The 16,245-nt window shown below is 42.2% G+C and overlaps 1 protein-coding gene across 5 annotated transcripts in view; it reads right to left on the minus strand.

The window, feature by feature from the left end:
- Positions 1-16,245, minus strand: part of PLD1 (phospholipase D1) — a 201,921-nt gene that overhangs the window by 28,210 nt on the left and 157,466 nt on the right. For all 5 annotated transcript variants that reach the window (XM_061637320.1, XM_061637319.1, XM_061637318.1 and 2 more), the window contains 2 exons: positions 9,454-9,567; positions 23-72 (listed from right to left, as the gene is read on the minus strand). In XM_061637320.1, the coding sequence (XP_061493304.1) occupies positions 23-72; positions 9,454-9,567 (164 nt within the window). The remainder of the gene's footprint in view (positions 1-22; positions 73-9,453; positions 9,568-16,245) is intronic.

The following is a 16,245-nucleotide window of genomic DNA, read 5'->3' on the forward strand; positions in this document are numbered from 1 at the left end:
GAGAGCAAAGCAAAGCACTTACTCTCTGCTTTCAGCTGTCCCAGGATCGAATTATCTCCTCTGCACATGGTCCTGGAAGAATTAAGGCAACAATTAAACTCAGAAAACAGCAGTATGTGAATGTGTTTGCAAGGATGGAGCTAATTAACATCACCAGATACTTTCATATATAAAAATGGGAGGCAGAGGTGCCAGGCAACATGACTGATTCAACACCAAAGAAGGCATTGAGAGAGGAAGAGGGTGAGGTGCAGATTTCTGATGCAAGGTGGTGAAAACACCCCCCCTACTTTTTAACCTTTTCCTCAATGACATGAGAGATAGTTGTCTTTCCCCTTCCTTTCATTCCCCTAAGATCAATGAGCATAGATGTCCAATACTGCTCTATGCCGAAGATGCGACCTTATTATCCTTCTCCAGAATCGGCCTAAAACGCTTCCTTCGTGCTTTCATGGCATACTGTGCACTAAACCAACTAGATATTAATTATAACAAAACTAAAATTGTAGCTTTCTCCAAGTCCTCTAAAGTCTCCAATTGGTTAATAAATGGGCAAGTGATTGCCCAGGTATCCTCCTATAAATATCTGGGCATTACGTTTCAGTCAAATCTTTCCTGGAATACTCATATACGAGGGGCAATGATGTCGGCCCGGAACACAACGAAAAACATCACTCGATATTTCTTCACTAAAGGGGGACAGTTTATCCCGGCGGCCATACAAGTCTTTAATACAAAGTTCATTCCCCAATTATTGTATGGGGTCCCCCTTTGGATTGTTGCCTTTAAACCACTTTTAGAATCAGTTCTTTCGACCTTTCTGCGCCAAATCTTAGGACTGCCAAATTGTGTTCCGAGTGCAGCGCTGAGATTGAAAGTTTGCTTAACATCGATCGGTTGCAAGGCCTGGATATTAGCCTTTAATTATTGGTGCAAACTTGCATACAACCAAACCCCAGGCTACGTAGCACGAATCTGGGAAGATACGTTTACTTCCAGTTGGATGACCTCCTACCGTGACAAACTTTCTCATTTAGGTCTTTCCTTACAATATCTAGCTTCTCTACACATAACCACTGCCAGAAATACTATATGCTCCAGATTAAAAGATATAGACCGACAAAGCGATATGGCAGCAGCTTCTAAAACTTGCTCACCCCTGTACCACACTTTATCCTTTGATCCCCATATTTATGCGAGTTATCTTAAATATCAGTTAATTCCTAAATATTGCCATGTGTTCATAAAAGCTAGATTTAACTTGCTTAAGTTCATCAATAATGGAAGGTAGATATAAGAGGATCCCTTGCGATCAACGTCTGTGTTTGTGTAATGAGGGGGTCCTGGAAACTCTCTCTCATGTCCTGTTGGATTGCCCATTATATACTCAGGACCGTCATAATTACATTTTTCCAATTATAGCAAAACATCCTAGTAAATCTTCTGAGGAGCTCATAACTTGCCTCTTGAGCGGTCTGAATGAACAATATACGAGAGCGGTAGCTAAATATGTGTATGTAGCTCAGCTTAAACGATCAAACCCTTTAAAGTGATTGTATCAATACTGAGGTTCTAAACATCAGATTCCTCGATGGTATTTGAGAACAACCATATTACTCACCATTGTAACCAATTTTTTAAATCCTTTTTAAATTTCTTGTATCAATTGTATCACTTATCATTTTTACTTCTATTTCACTCCCGTATTTTAACCTTTATATTTTAATTTGTATCTTTATGGGTCCTTGACCGCAAATAAATTTGATTTGAATTTGAAAACACACCATAACAGGAGCATGTGTTTGATCTGGATGGCTTATAGGGATCAGCAGCACCAGGCCCCAGGGTCAAATCTGGACCCTTGAGGAATACTGATCCCCTTTTGTCTAGCTGCAAACTCAGAAGCAAGACAGCTGTGTGAAGGATCCTAGTGTAAAAGGATTTGCTAGCATTCTACTTTGGGCAGCTAGTACTAAGGCTAGGTACTTAAAATGCCCATGAAACAAATTTGCATGTGTGAAGGCTGATGGCTTGGGTCTTACGTCCTTTGCACCCCTGTAAGTAAAGTGACTTTTAAAAGTTTTTTTTAGAAGGGAAGAGAGAACGGGGCTGGAAATACTGGGCCCAGCACAAAAGACCCCAAATTCAAACCCTTGGCTGGTACATCACCCTCTGCCCCATTCTTCAGTGAGATACAAATAGGGAAGAGGAGGTCCCACTCTATGAACTGTAGCTCTGTGAGGGGAACAGGGGTCTCTTAACAGCTCTCAGCACTCTTAACAAACTATAGTTTCCAGGATTCTCCGGGCACGTTCAAAGTGGTATAACAGTGCTTTAAATGCATAAAAGCACTTTTTAGGACCATAGGATGCTGCACTGTACCATATCAAGACCTTTTGTCCATTTAGTCATGTGTATCGTCTACTCTGACTGGCAGAGGCTCTCCTGAGTCTCAGAGGGGGGGCTTTTCCATTGCCTGCCATAACCTGATCCTTAAAAAACAAAGCAAAAACACCTTCAGATGATCAAGGCACGTGTCTCTTTTGCGGGGCTTGTGCAGGTATAGGACTGGACTAAGTTATTTATTTGTTACATTTATATCCCACATTTCCTCCACAGAGCTCAAGGTGGTGTACACTTCTCCTACACCCCATTTTATCCTCACAACAATCCTGTGAAGTAGATTAGGCCCAGTGAAGGTGACTGGCCCAACGGCACCCAGTGACGTTCATGGCTGAGTGAGGATTTGAACCCTGATCTCCCAGGTCCTAGTCCAAAACTATCCACTACACTACACTGGCTCTTGTTGAACTTAGATCCCATTAAAACCAATGGGACAAGTTAGTCATGATTAAACTTAGTTCCAATCGAAATCAACGGGATTTAAATTGAACTACCTTAGCCTGGATCTTATCCTTTATGAAGGGACATGACTCAGCAGTTCATTAAAGCCAACCACGCAATCCAGTGATGTTGCCAAACTGCATAGTTTCTTATGTGCATTCACACACCATTCATTGCAACAGTCTGCTGTGGAGGGTAAGACCCTCCAGGAGTCTCAAGCTGGGGATTCTGACAACCAGACATACCTTATTCTGAGCCACCATTAAGGCTTGCGAGAAGAAACCCTGAGCTAAGGCGGCAGCACTGCAGACAGCTGGAAATACAGTATTGCAGAAGGTAATTAAATTGTTTTAAATTGTGTTTTAAATTGTTTTTAAAAGATGTGTTTTTAAATTTGTATATTTGTTTTAATGTTTTTAGTTACTGTAAACCACCCAGAGAGCTTCGGCTATGGGGCGGTATATAAGTACAATAAATAAATAAATAAAACAAGGAGCTGTTGTGCAGCTTAGTGAGTAAGAGCCTGAGCTAGAAACCTCAGAGTTCCTGGTTCAAATCTGCCATTAAGTTACTAGGTGGCTTTAGGCAAGGCACAGCCTCAATCCTTCATCTGCAGTATGGGTAAAGTAATAATGGCCCACCTTACAAGGCTACTATATGGTGTGGGGTTTTTTTGAGGTTGACACAAGGTATTTTGGGGAGGATGGATGCAAAAATCAACTGGTAAGGAGACAGGTTTCATGGTTCCACCTAAGTGGTATACAAGCACTACAGTACTAGATATCTCCTTCCCACCATGTCGGTTCAGTTCTGCTCTGCTCTGCATGCAGAAGTTCCCCAGTTCAGTCCCTGGCATCTCCAGGAAGCTGCCTCATATGGAATCAGACCACTGGTCTACCTAGCTCAGTACTGTCAACACGGAGTGGCAGCGGCTTTCCCAGGTTTCAGATATCAGACAATCCCATCCTTACCTGGAGATGCCAAGGTCTTAATGTGGGACCTTCTATATGCAAACCAATGGCTGCTGTTACCATTCACATGGGACACTATTGAAACTGGCACCCCTTTCTCACTGAGCTTTTCCTCTTTGCCTTCAATGGATGGAACACAGGATCTTTTGCATGCACAGCAGGTACCCTACCACTGAGCTATGACCCTTCCCCATGGCCAGTGATGGAAAAAGACCTCTTTTGGGGATCCTGGAGAGCATCTGCCAGTCAGACAATACTGGGCTAAATGAATAAATAGCCTGACCTGGGACAAACAGTGGAAACTGGTGGCTCCAATGACAGTGGGCCATGAATCTGCTCTGGGTTTTAGTCTGAACTTTCAAGGAGCTGTCCAAGGTGCTTTCACCTTTCAGCCCCTTGAAAATTCAGATTAAACCCTAGAGCAGATTCACTGTCCCACTGACATCAGAGCCACTATTCTGCACCAGGGATAAGGCATATTCTTTTGCTCCTAAATCACAACATGTGTATGAAGCCAGGAGTAATGAGTCATGCATCACAATTTCCAGACATGGCATGACTCTTTAAGCGATCCACATTGTTTGGGTTCCTCTCTAAGAGCCACCAGGGAGCAAATCACACACATGAGTCACTCTTACAACATGTTTGCATGTTACAGGCAACACTCACAGAGAGTCACACTACATCTGCCAAGTCACAGGGTGTGAATCAAGTCTACTGAACAACTTCTAAAAAAGGAAAATGACATTTTGGGGAATCAGCATTAGTTAGTATATATAAAATGCAGTCTCTTATTGCAGCAGCCTCTTGTCTATAAATGAAAGAGAAAATGGGGGGATGGAAGTAGAAAGCTTCATTAAAAAGCCAATGAGCAAATGCACTCTGTGAGATTTTCTTAGCAGGGCACAACACAAAACTCTGTGCTCCCTCTGCTGGCTATTTGACAAAAATTTGCAAAACAACCCCCCCCCCCGAACTGGCCTTATGAAACACAGATCCCATCATACTGCTGGGGGAAGCAGGGATCAGGCCAGTGGCCTATCTAGTCCAGCATTCTCACGCTAGCCAACTAGATGCCTATGGGTAGTCCAAAAGTAACAGCAATCACCTTGCTTGTGATTCCCAGCTACTGGTATTCAGAAGCATACTGCCTCCGACTGTGGAGTGGGTTGAAAACTCTTCAAGTGTTTTAACAACTGACTATAAAATGTCCTTTCACACAAAACACATTGCAGCTTTTCTTAAAAAAGTAAAAAATAATTTAAAAAATCCCTTCAATTTATAAATTCAAGGTTCCTGTTCCTGCCTGTGAACTTTAATCTCAGCGGCTGAAAGGTCTCCTACTCCCTTACATGTTAGTATTTATCAATTCTTTATTACCCTGATATCTTGTAAAGTGCAAGATAGTGCACATGGGTTTCTTGGGGAGCCTTCCATCCAGCCATTGACCAGACCCACACCTGCTTAACTTCAGCAACATTGTTGCATGGTGTGACTCTGCTCATTCTCTAATTTATTATTTATTTATTTATTTATTTATTTATTACATTTATACCCTGCCTTTCTTTTCATGATAGAAACCCAAGGCAGCTTACATATGGTTCCCAGGCGGTCTCCCATCCAGGCACTGACCAGACCTGACCCTGCTTACGTGCCTTCAGACCATAGCCTGGGACCTCTATGTCTGGAACTCTTTGAGTTTGTCTATGTGATGCCCTCTCTCTCTCTCTCCCTGCCCCTCCTTCAAATCCCTGCTCAAACCCCACCTTTTCTGTGAAGCCTTAGCTTAATTACTTAGTCCTCATCCTCTAGCTGAATTGAAGGCCAACAGCAGACCTGTTCTCACACTCCAAACCCATGGCAGAGACCGGGATCATGGCTGCTGGTCCTACTCTGTGCTCTAGGCACTCACTGGCTCTACTTCCAACCTGCATGGATCCAGTGGAAGGCAAGAACATTTTCTACTTGAGTGCAATTGGTAACCAATGGGGAGACAATCTTTTCAGCAATAGCATCCTGGTTATGGAATAACCTTCCCTGACTATTAGGAAGAGGGTCTTTTCAGTGGTGGCCGCCCGGCTATGGAAGAGCCTCCCCAGAGAGGCTCAACTGGCCCATCTTTATGGTCATTTTTGGGACTGGGAAAAAAAATCTATTCACCCAAGCCGTTTAAAATTACTTACGCTTTGCAGCGAGCCCCTCAGTTTTAAATTGAGATTCAAAATGTTTTCTGCTTTAGTTTTTTTTTTTTATAAAAAAGTTTGTTTGTATTGTTTTATACTTTAATGTTGTTGGTGTTCTTTGCTTTGCCAGCCACCCAGAGAACTCCTGTTATAGGGCAGCAATATAAATGTGCTAAATAAGTAAACACACGCAACTATATAATCTGTATATATGCCCACCAGTGGCGACTGGTGCCCATTGGGACTGGTGGGGCGGAAGGCAAGGAGAGCAGCAGTAAGTGGGGCCGCAACCAATGACATCTCCCTCCTTGCTGAGTTCTGCAAGGGCAACCCTCAGACTAAGGAGGAGGAAACAGACAGGCAGAGCCTCCCTTGGACTGGCTGTTAAGCAGGCAGGCAGAGGCTGGCTGAGGGCAGACTGAGGTTGGTGGGGCAGTGTCCCATTTGCCCTAATGGTCCAGCCTCCACTGAAGCCTAGGGTTCTTGATTGTGAGCTTTGTCCTCCAGAAGAGAGGAAACTGGACACAGAAGAATGGATTATATACACTGTTTAAAATACAAAACATTCAAAGGGCCAGACAGTGTGGTCATAATTTGTTATTGTTGTTGGCCTGCCTTCAAGTCGTTCACGACTTATGGCAACCCTACAAATAGGGTTTTCATGGTAAGTGGTATTCAGAGGGGGTTTACCATTGCCTTTCTCTGAGGCTGAGAGGCAGTGACTGGCCCAAGGTCACCCAGTGAGCTTCATGGCTGCGTGAGGATTCAAACTCTGGTCTCCCAGGTTGTAGTCCAACACTCTAACCACTACACCACACTGGCTCTTGTGGTCATAATGCTAGCTCCCAAGTGACTGGCTTTATAAAACTGGGAGACACCTCCTTACCACTTCCCTTTTCTGGAGCAAATCCCCCACTCCTGCTTTTCCTGTGATTAAGAGAATGCCAAAAATTTCCTATACCATGGTCTGCTTTAACTATGGTGAGAGGAATTGCTGACATGTTCTTCTTAACCCAGGTTCTGAAACTAACCTTAAATGGTAGTTTCAGATCCTGATTAAACATTACATTGAGTAGCATCAGAAGCGATTAAGGTCAATGCTGACATTTCTTATAAACATAGTTAAAGCAAGAGGAAGCAATCAACTCCCTGGCAGAGTGGAGAAGAGGCAGCATGTATTTCCTAAGGCCCTGTTTAGCGCCAGTGCTATATTTTTGCTGATCCATAAGGTAAATAAAATACCTTATGTCCATACCTGCTCCCACCTTCTGTTGAATGTGTAGAGTTGGGGTGGGCCAGTGGGCGCAATCCCCCTCCATGCATTCAATGAACATGAGGATGGAGCATGAGAACAGGGTGTATATGTACTCTAACTTCTCCATTCCTCCCCTTCCCTCTGTTGCATTCCATACTAGCCAAATGTATACAGTATTGTGGGCTCCATGGGGCAGGGACCTGTTTCCCCCCACTTTGCATTGATGTTGCTTAGCAAATGCAGCATATAACAAAAACACTAAATTAACAGTAAAAGCCAGGATCCAAAAGAACCACACAGCTATTACTGTGTGCCCAAGAGGGCTGAGGGCTTGCATTTCCTGGACAGCAGACCTCCATGTTGCCCCATTTGAAACAATGAGGACTGCCAGCCAATCCCCCCGCACCCTGATGGAGAGGATGTGAGGGCCAGGCCAGGGGAAGGGAAAGGCAATGACTTACTCCATTACTCCTTCTCCATCCAGAGAGTGTGTTAATGTACATGAATGAAGTTTAATTTGTTGGATTGTCTCACCTTTTTTTTGAGAGATCCCCAGGCATACCAGACTCAAAAGCCTGACTTTGCCTAAAGCTACAGTCCCCTTTCACCTGCAGTCTGTCCCTGTTTTCTGATTCTTCATAAACTGAACTACTTTGGTAAAGACAGTGAACTCCTGAGCTTGGCTTTGATGCTGTATTAGCTATCTCAGCTTTAGTTTCCACCTGAAAAACTAACTTGTCCATGCTACAAGTTTAGGGAAGGGCACAGAGAAAATAAAATACTATAGGGTATGTTTGTTAACTCCTCCTTGAAAGTCCCTCTTTCTAGTCTTGTTCCTGGCCTTGAGATTTTCCTTCCTGTTAAACAATCAAGGGAAAGCTTTTTAATTGGCTGCTATATAAAGGAGAAACTAAGCAGTTGGAAACTAATTGTGGAAACAATTGGGTTGGTTTTTTTACTGGGTTTTACTGGGTTTTTCTGTCCATAATCCCTGAAAAGGCCTCATGCTGAGCTGCATATATTGGGAAAATCAGAAATTAGACCTAAGTTACAGCTTAGGTGTCAAGCGAGCCAGCTAGTTAACGACACAGCTATATCTCTATGCCTTTAGGGCTGTTTTCATCCTTTGTTATCAAGTAATCAAGAAAAAGAAGAATAAAATAGTCACTATGATTGTGAGTATAGTGAGTGCTTTAAAAGAGTAAAGGCTAGCCATTTTTTCAAATTACTTTAAGTAATCTCTTTATTTCACCCTTTAGCAATAAGCACTCAACCCTGCTCTACTCATCAAAATAACTGCAGTATAAACAAACTCTTACTTCTTACTAGAGGCAAACAAACATGCTCTTTTATTGCTATATAGGAAACAGCACAAATGAAAATGAAAAGCAGAGCAAAGAAAAGTCCAAGGGGTGGAGTCTAACTCTAGCTCATAATTCAAAATTCTAATATTTAACTCTTCAAGGGTGATGTTACTATGTAGACTTTTTTTTCAGGATCACTTAAGTAATTATCGGGTGATGATTATGATAATGAAAAATCCACCCTCAGTCAGGGAAAGTCTTGAGTGAGCACACTTTGGGGGGCTCTTCCAGATGAGGCTTTTGTTGCGCACTCAGCCTGCCTTATTCACTGAATTTTTCTTAAAAGATCCTATTCTTAAATTGCTCCTGTCCTTAAAACATGCTATCATTCTTTAAATGGAAGTTGTTATTGTCTGTCATGTCACAAATTAAAAAGAAGACAATTTCCCCAAAAGATCCGGGGGGGGACGGACACTAAGCACAGCTTTGGAGGATGCCCCCATTCCCCTCACCCCGGCTACAGGCTTGATGGTGGCCATCATCTTTTTCAGTGCAAGGTCCTGGAATTCAGCTGAACATCTGAGACTTTGTGGGGAGGAAACATGGCTGGTGCCTGGAGCCCACTGATGCCACAATGATAACTTCTTCCAGGTCCCCCTGTGAACCTGGGGAGACATCACTATAGAAGAGGAGACCACTAGACAGCACTTTACTGAGGGCCCCCTCTATTGGTCTAAATCAGCTCTTTGGATCCTGGGGCAAAGTTTAGATCAGGGTATCCTTTTTTGCCTGAGAGACTCCACAGAACACTGGTATTGACCTCAATGGTGTGTTGCTTAGATTCCCTTCAATAATACACCACCATTCATTGCTGTAAATAAAAGAATCCGGGATACCTGTAGTTAAAATGCATGATTGCCTGCAGTGCGTTCCCTCCTCCTGTTGAAATATCACCCTCAAATCCTGGAAGCAGTGGAATTACTACGTAGACTCTGCATCGTTTGTTTTCCCTAAAGAGAAAATAAAAGACATGTGATCCAACCTTGCTGCAAAAAAATCCCCTCGAAGCTCCAAGTATTAGTGCAATTTATAAAATGCAGAAATTCTATCCAGTCAGCCAGTGAGCCAATGCTTTTTGTTGTTGTTGTTTAAAAAAAGAGGTGCTGGTATGCATACATTGATAAAAGTGCTGTGGGTGTCAGCACAAAATGGTTGTCGTAGGCAGCAAAAAAGAGGCACCGGTACTCTGTACTGGTGAGTACTCTCTCAGATCTATTTATTCATACAAGGCCAGAACAGTAACTATAAAGATAAAGTAATGGCAAAGAAATAGAGTGATTTAAGCAATTATTAATTAAACAATTAAAACAGTCAAGCGATAAGCCAGTTAAATAGAACACAAAAAAACCAAATAAAGATGTATATAGTTATAATTGTATTTATCATGAAAACAATAAAATGCAGAAATTCTTAACTCTTAACTCAGCCTGAGTTTTAAACATTTATTCATAAGCCAATTTTGCCCAGATCTGTTCGCCAATACTGCTAAATATTATGTGATTCATGAGGATATATAGAAATTAAAACAGTTGTCTCTCTTAGAGATGGCTTTAGGGGAAGGGCCATAGCTCAGTGGCAGAGCATCTACTTTACATGCACTAGGTCCCAGGTTCAATCCCAGCATTTCCAGGTAGGGCTGGGGGAGACTACCTGTCTGAAACCCTGGAAAGCCACTGCCAGTCAGAGTAGACAATACTGAGCTCGATGGATTTGGCATAAGGCAGCATCCTGTGTTCCTATGCTTTTGGTGATTCTAGTCTCTACAGCTGACAGATACTGCTCCCAAACCACAGGCTAAATAAGGAGAGATCACGCGGAGCACAATGGCAAGGCTTTGAGAAAGGAACATAAGAAAAGTCCTTCTGGATCAGACCAAAGACTTGTTTAGTCCAGCATCCTGTTACCCACGGTGGCCAACCAAATGTCCATAGGAAGCCCACAAGCAGAATATGGGGGCAAACAGCCCTCTCTCAATTGATATATATCAGCAACTGATATACAGAAGCAAGTTGCCTCTGATCCCTGAGGAAGTGGACAGCCATCAGTCATCGATAGCCATTATTAGTCATCGATAGCCTTAGCTTCCATGAATTTGTCTGTGAGATTTAAAGCCATCTAAATTGAGGGTGGTGTCTATCACTACATCCTCTGGAAGCAAATTCCATTGTTTAGTGATGCACTGTGTAAAGTAATGCTTCCTTTTGTCTGCCCTGAATCTCCCAACACTGTGATCCACTGGATGGCTCCTGGTACCAGTATTGTGATGGAGGAATAAGAATGTGTTCTTATTCCAGGGTTGGGGAACTTGTGGCCCTCCAGATGTTGTTGAACTACAATATTTGTCATTCCTTACTGGTCTGATGCTCACTGGGATGGATGGAAATTGTAATGTAACAATTTATGGAGGGCCACAGGACCCCCACCTTGCACTTTCTCCACACCATGAATAATTTCCATACACCTCTATCATGCCTCTCTTGCCTTTTCCCCCCAAACTTAAAAGGCCCCAAACATTGTAGCCTTTTCTCATAGGTGAGTTGCTCCAGCCCCTTGATCATTTCAGTTGCCCTTTATACACCTTTCCCAACTCGATAATATCCTTTTTGAGATACCACAACCAGAACCGCACACGGTATTCCAGTATTCACAAATGTGGTTGCACCATAGATTTGTTATGCTAGGAGGTGGTTTCATTCATCTTCAGCTGTCAAAATAAAAATGTATACACTGCAAACTTCCATCTCCCAAGTGAACTCTGGGAACTTTAGTGCTACTGGGGATGAGGTGAGCAGCCAGAGAGAACTCAACACTTGTTATGACCCTGATATCCAGCAGTAATCCAAAGTTGGGAGTTGGGGGCTGCAGGTGCAGCAGATGGGGAGCCAGGTCAAGGTCAGAGCTCAGAGCTAACTGCTGAAGACAGGGAGTCCATTGCACCTGAGGCTGTTGGACAGGAGCATCCAGAGGATCCTCCAAGACAACAGAGCCTACAGGGACAGAGCCTGGACCCTCACAGGTATCTTCCCCTGAGCCTGAAGAACTAGATACCTCCCACCGCACATCACCGGTCTGGAGGCACAGGGAGCACACCACAAAGAAGGCCATGGAATGCAGCAGGAGTGACCATCTTCAGGCCATAGGGTTGGCCTTTAAAGGCCTGAAGTTTTCTACAAGGGGGTGGAGCCTGGAGGAGACAGCTTGGAGACAGAGGCTTAAAAGGCCTCAGACAGCTCTCAGCCCTTGTTGGAGCAAGCCGCTCACTCGGAGCTATCACTTGCCCCAGAAGCTCTGCCTCTTTTCCCATGGGATAAGGCATTGCACCAAAACATAACAAAACCCTCATCAAACTACCAGAATTCTCTGGTAGAATCCATGACAGCTCAAACAGAATAAAAACTGATATACGTATGTATTATAGATATAGCCTAAGTATACAAGGCCAGAATCTTCACAAACCTTTACCTGCGAGCACACCCTTTAAAGAAACAATAAAATTGTGTTTTAGGAGATAATTAGCAAACTTTTCATAATTGTATTGTGATATGCAAACTCCATTCTCCCCTGGAACACAGATTTCTTTGTATTCTGGCCAATAGCTAGCTAGATGATTACCATGCTGGCCAGCCAACAGTTTAATTTGCAGACAACTTTCCAGGCACCCATAATAAAATTCAGGGGTGCTAAAATAAAATGTTTCTTATTTGGTTGTCAGCCAAAAGGGTACAAAATAACCACTAGATGGCGATCATCCAATGGTTTGGATAAACTCACAGGAAATACTGTAAACCATTAGAGATTCTGCTAGGGGCAGATACAGCATTTCCTAGTATTTTTTTCCTAGGACTAGTGTTTTTAAAACATCCAACAGCCAGAATCAAAAAAATATTTATAAAACACCCTATTTTCTGTAGTTAATATTGGGTATGCACTTATAAATGGGCATGTTGACCACAAAGTCATACTTGCAGTAACTCTAGAATATAAAAGCAATGAAAGTAGTTCCGTAAGTAAAACTGAGAACATATTTAGGTATATCTCAGTCCATATGTAGCATGCATTTATTTTATTTTATTAATTTAAGACTTTTTGAAATCTATGTATTGCAGTTGAAATGACAGTTCACTCAATGTAATCATACAGATGCACGTTTTGCTTTAAATTAAAGGTGTCATCCATATGAGGCAGAAGTGATTGTTTGGAAGTGAGGAATTTCTTTTTTTATTACATTTGTATACCACCCCATAGCCGAAGCTCTCTGGGTGGTTTACAATTAAAACGTTAAAAACAAATATACAAATTTATAAACACATTTTTTAAAAACAATTTAAAAACACATGCTAAAATGCCTGGGAGAAGAGAAACATTAATTGATACTTGCCAAAATTAATTACAAAAATGAATGACTTATGAGCACCGCATTTTCATCATTAAAAACAGCATGGCTGGCTTGGGGGGGGGGAACCTCAACCAGAAAATCTATGAACGAAGATATGAGTTAATTAATTATATATGTCCTGTTCTGCCCAAAGAACTAAGAGGTATACTTGGATGGAAAGCTCCATCAAGTCCATCTATTAAGGTTTAAATATTTATGCAAGAGATAATTATTCTTCTGCATGAGACCGAGAAGATGAAAAACTTCATATTTAATATGATTTGGTCCATTGCCTTCTCCTCACTCAAGGAATATTACTGTACATAATAGAGATTTCTTAGCATTAGAACCAATTCACCTTGACCTGGCAATGGAGATCTCTATATGGAAGCTGACTCGTCCACACCATACATTCAAAACACATTTAACACATGTTTAAAGCACATAGCTTCCCCCCAAGTAACCTGGGAACTGTTGTTAGTTAAGGGTGCCAGGAATTATAACTCTGTGAGAGGGTAAACTAGAGTTCCCAAGATTCTTTGGGGGAAGCCATGTGCTTTAAATGTACTTTAAACGTATGGTGTGGGTGCTAGCCGAGTAACACACATGCAGACTGGATGTACTTTACACATATGGACAATGGTAGCTGGTAACCATTGGATCCAGGTAGTGCAGCCAAGTTGGGGAGGGGATCGCTGAGGCAGGTCTAAGGAGGTCACTGGAGGTGGGGCCAATTTGTTCTGATATTTTCCCCTCCTCCCTTGCAAAAGATACTGTGGACACTTAAGCAATGCAGTATGAAAAATACTGGAAGGGTTCTGTCCCACCTTGCCCTGGTCAGCAGCCTCCCACGCATATGGAAACTCGTTGCCTTGATAATATGCAAAGTACCTAGTGCAATCTCCATCCATAATAGAGGGCATCCATCATCAACTCCAGTTTCTTGCTTTCCCATTTGTCCTGCAATATGGATGTGAATGCTAGACCAGTAGTTCCTGAACCTTTTCCCCCCATGGACCACTTGAAAATGGCTGAGGGTCTTAGCGGACCACTTAATGATTTCTCTGCCTGTTACAGCAATTGGAAAGTGCTGTGCTAGATGCTGAATGGTTTTAGTTTGATTTTTACTGCTTCTATTATTTCTCTTATATTATATTTTCCTGCATTACAATCTGGACTCTATGAGGAAAAGAAAAAATAAAATGAAGCAATAAAAATGCAATTAAAAAACAATATGAATATTTAATACGACGGATATACTGTCTCCAGTCTTCAACCACAAATCCACAACATATCATGAACCACCTGAATGAAGCATGTAGACCACTGGCTTTGGGGATCCCTGTGCTAGATTACAATGACCAAGCGATACAACCCAGGGTAGGCTATATGGGTGGAAAGGCAGGGCTATTTGACAGGAGCAATTCAAGGCTTACTAGAGATTGGCGAGAAATTTGATTCAGTTTGCTTTTCAAGCCAAATCTATCAAGTTTGCACTTTCTAAAATAATATGAAATCTGAAACACAGCCATCCTTCAAAATCTGAGTGTTTGAATGTTGTGATGTAGTTTGCCAACCAATGTTTACAAAAATGTATATATTAGAGGAAAGTGCACATAAAAAAGAAAGTTAGTGCAAATAACATACAAATGCATTGGATGAGGAGAAAGTGCTTGAAAAAATGTGTCCATTAGTCAAAACTTGCTGCAAAAATGTGTTTATTAGGAGAAATAAAATGCTGGAGAATTTTCATGAGTTTTTTTTTATTTTGCAAATTGTGGAGAACTGAATTTAAGATGGGGAAAATGAGAAACTGGGAGATCTGAAGTTGACAGATCTTTCCATACCTAAGCCTCACTGGGTCCCATTAAGTTCTATGGGACCAAGTATATGTTGCAACTGGCAAGACCCCTGAGTGAGAAGAAACAATGTATTTGCCTCTAGAACACTCATCCCCAACTTGATGCCTGACACCCTCCAGATATTTATATTATATATTTATTCGACTTATTAGTCACTTATCTGGCTAAATTGTCAGCCACTCTAAGCGACGTACAAAGCAGAACATGTAAATATCAAAACATTAAGAGACTAACAATAAAAACTAACTATAACATAGAAGCAACAAGTTCCAATAGTAATAGGGCTTCTCTCCTGTAAAGTCCGGAGGTGTAACTACCGATGGAGGTTCCTGGTGTAAGCATCGAACCAGTGTGGGAATAGTTTATTTGCAAGATGTAAAGCAGCATCCTCCCCCGATCTTAACATCCAGCAACTCCAAGAAAGAGAGGGGCGGGACAACAGGCCCCTCGAAATCAAAACGAACAGGGCAGTTCTCAGGGAAGCCAAGGCAGAGGAGCCAGGGTGTAAACACGACTGATAACAGGCAAAACAGAGGCCTCATGGCAAAACAACAGCCGCCACAGGGGCACCTGCCACTCCTCAGAAGCTGAAAGATTATCACAGCAACGGCGTGATAACTACAACCCCCATCACTCTAGCCAACATGGCCAAGAGTCAGGGGTGATGGAAGCTGTAGTGCAACAACATCTGGAGGGCATCAGGCTGAGGAAGGCTGTTCTAGAAACTGGAGTAAACAAGAGTCTGGGGCAAGGCAAGTCCCTGCTCTGCAGGGCCTGCAAGCTGAATTGCATAACTTTACATTATCTCACAAAAGTTGATGGGAAAAATGGATGACTGTGTTTGGGGACAACACTGTGCTACAGACCTGACCCTAACCCTGTCACTGGTTGAATCAGCCTCTATGTAAGGGCAAACAAGATGTGACGTACAATGCATTGTTGCATTTCACATACAGAATTTTTTTAAAAAAACAAAACAAATGCAAACAGCATCAGCTTTTGGGGGGGCATCCTGACAATTATTTATTTATATTTATTTATTTTTTTATTTATACCCCATCCTTCCTTCCATCAGGAGCTCAGGGCAGCTAACAGAAACGCTAAAAACACTTTAAAACATCATTAAAAGACCTTAAAATACATTAAAACAATTATCTGGATCACAGCATGTGTGCGCAGGAAGGAATTTTTTAAATGTATAGTTTATTAGGGTTTTCGCATTATTGCAATAAAACAGTACTATCCCTTATTCCCAATGGAGGAGGGGATTTAACACTTTTCCCTTCAAATCCTGGGTACACACTACTCTGCCCAACCTGTCTCTGAGTTGTTGCCAATGTTAATTCTACTCAGGGTAGACTCACTGAAATGAATGGACATGACTAACTTAG

The sequence above is a fragment of the Rhineura floridana genome, chromosome 7, assembly GCF_030035675.1.
Source record: "Rhineura floridana isolate rRhiFlo1 chromosome 7, rRhiFlo1.hap2, whole genome shotgun sequence".
NCBI lineage: Eukaryota > Metazoa > Chordata > Lepidosauria > Squamata > Rhineuridae > Rhineura > Rhineura floridana.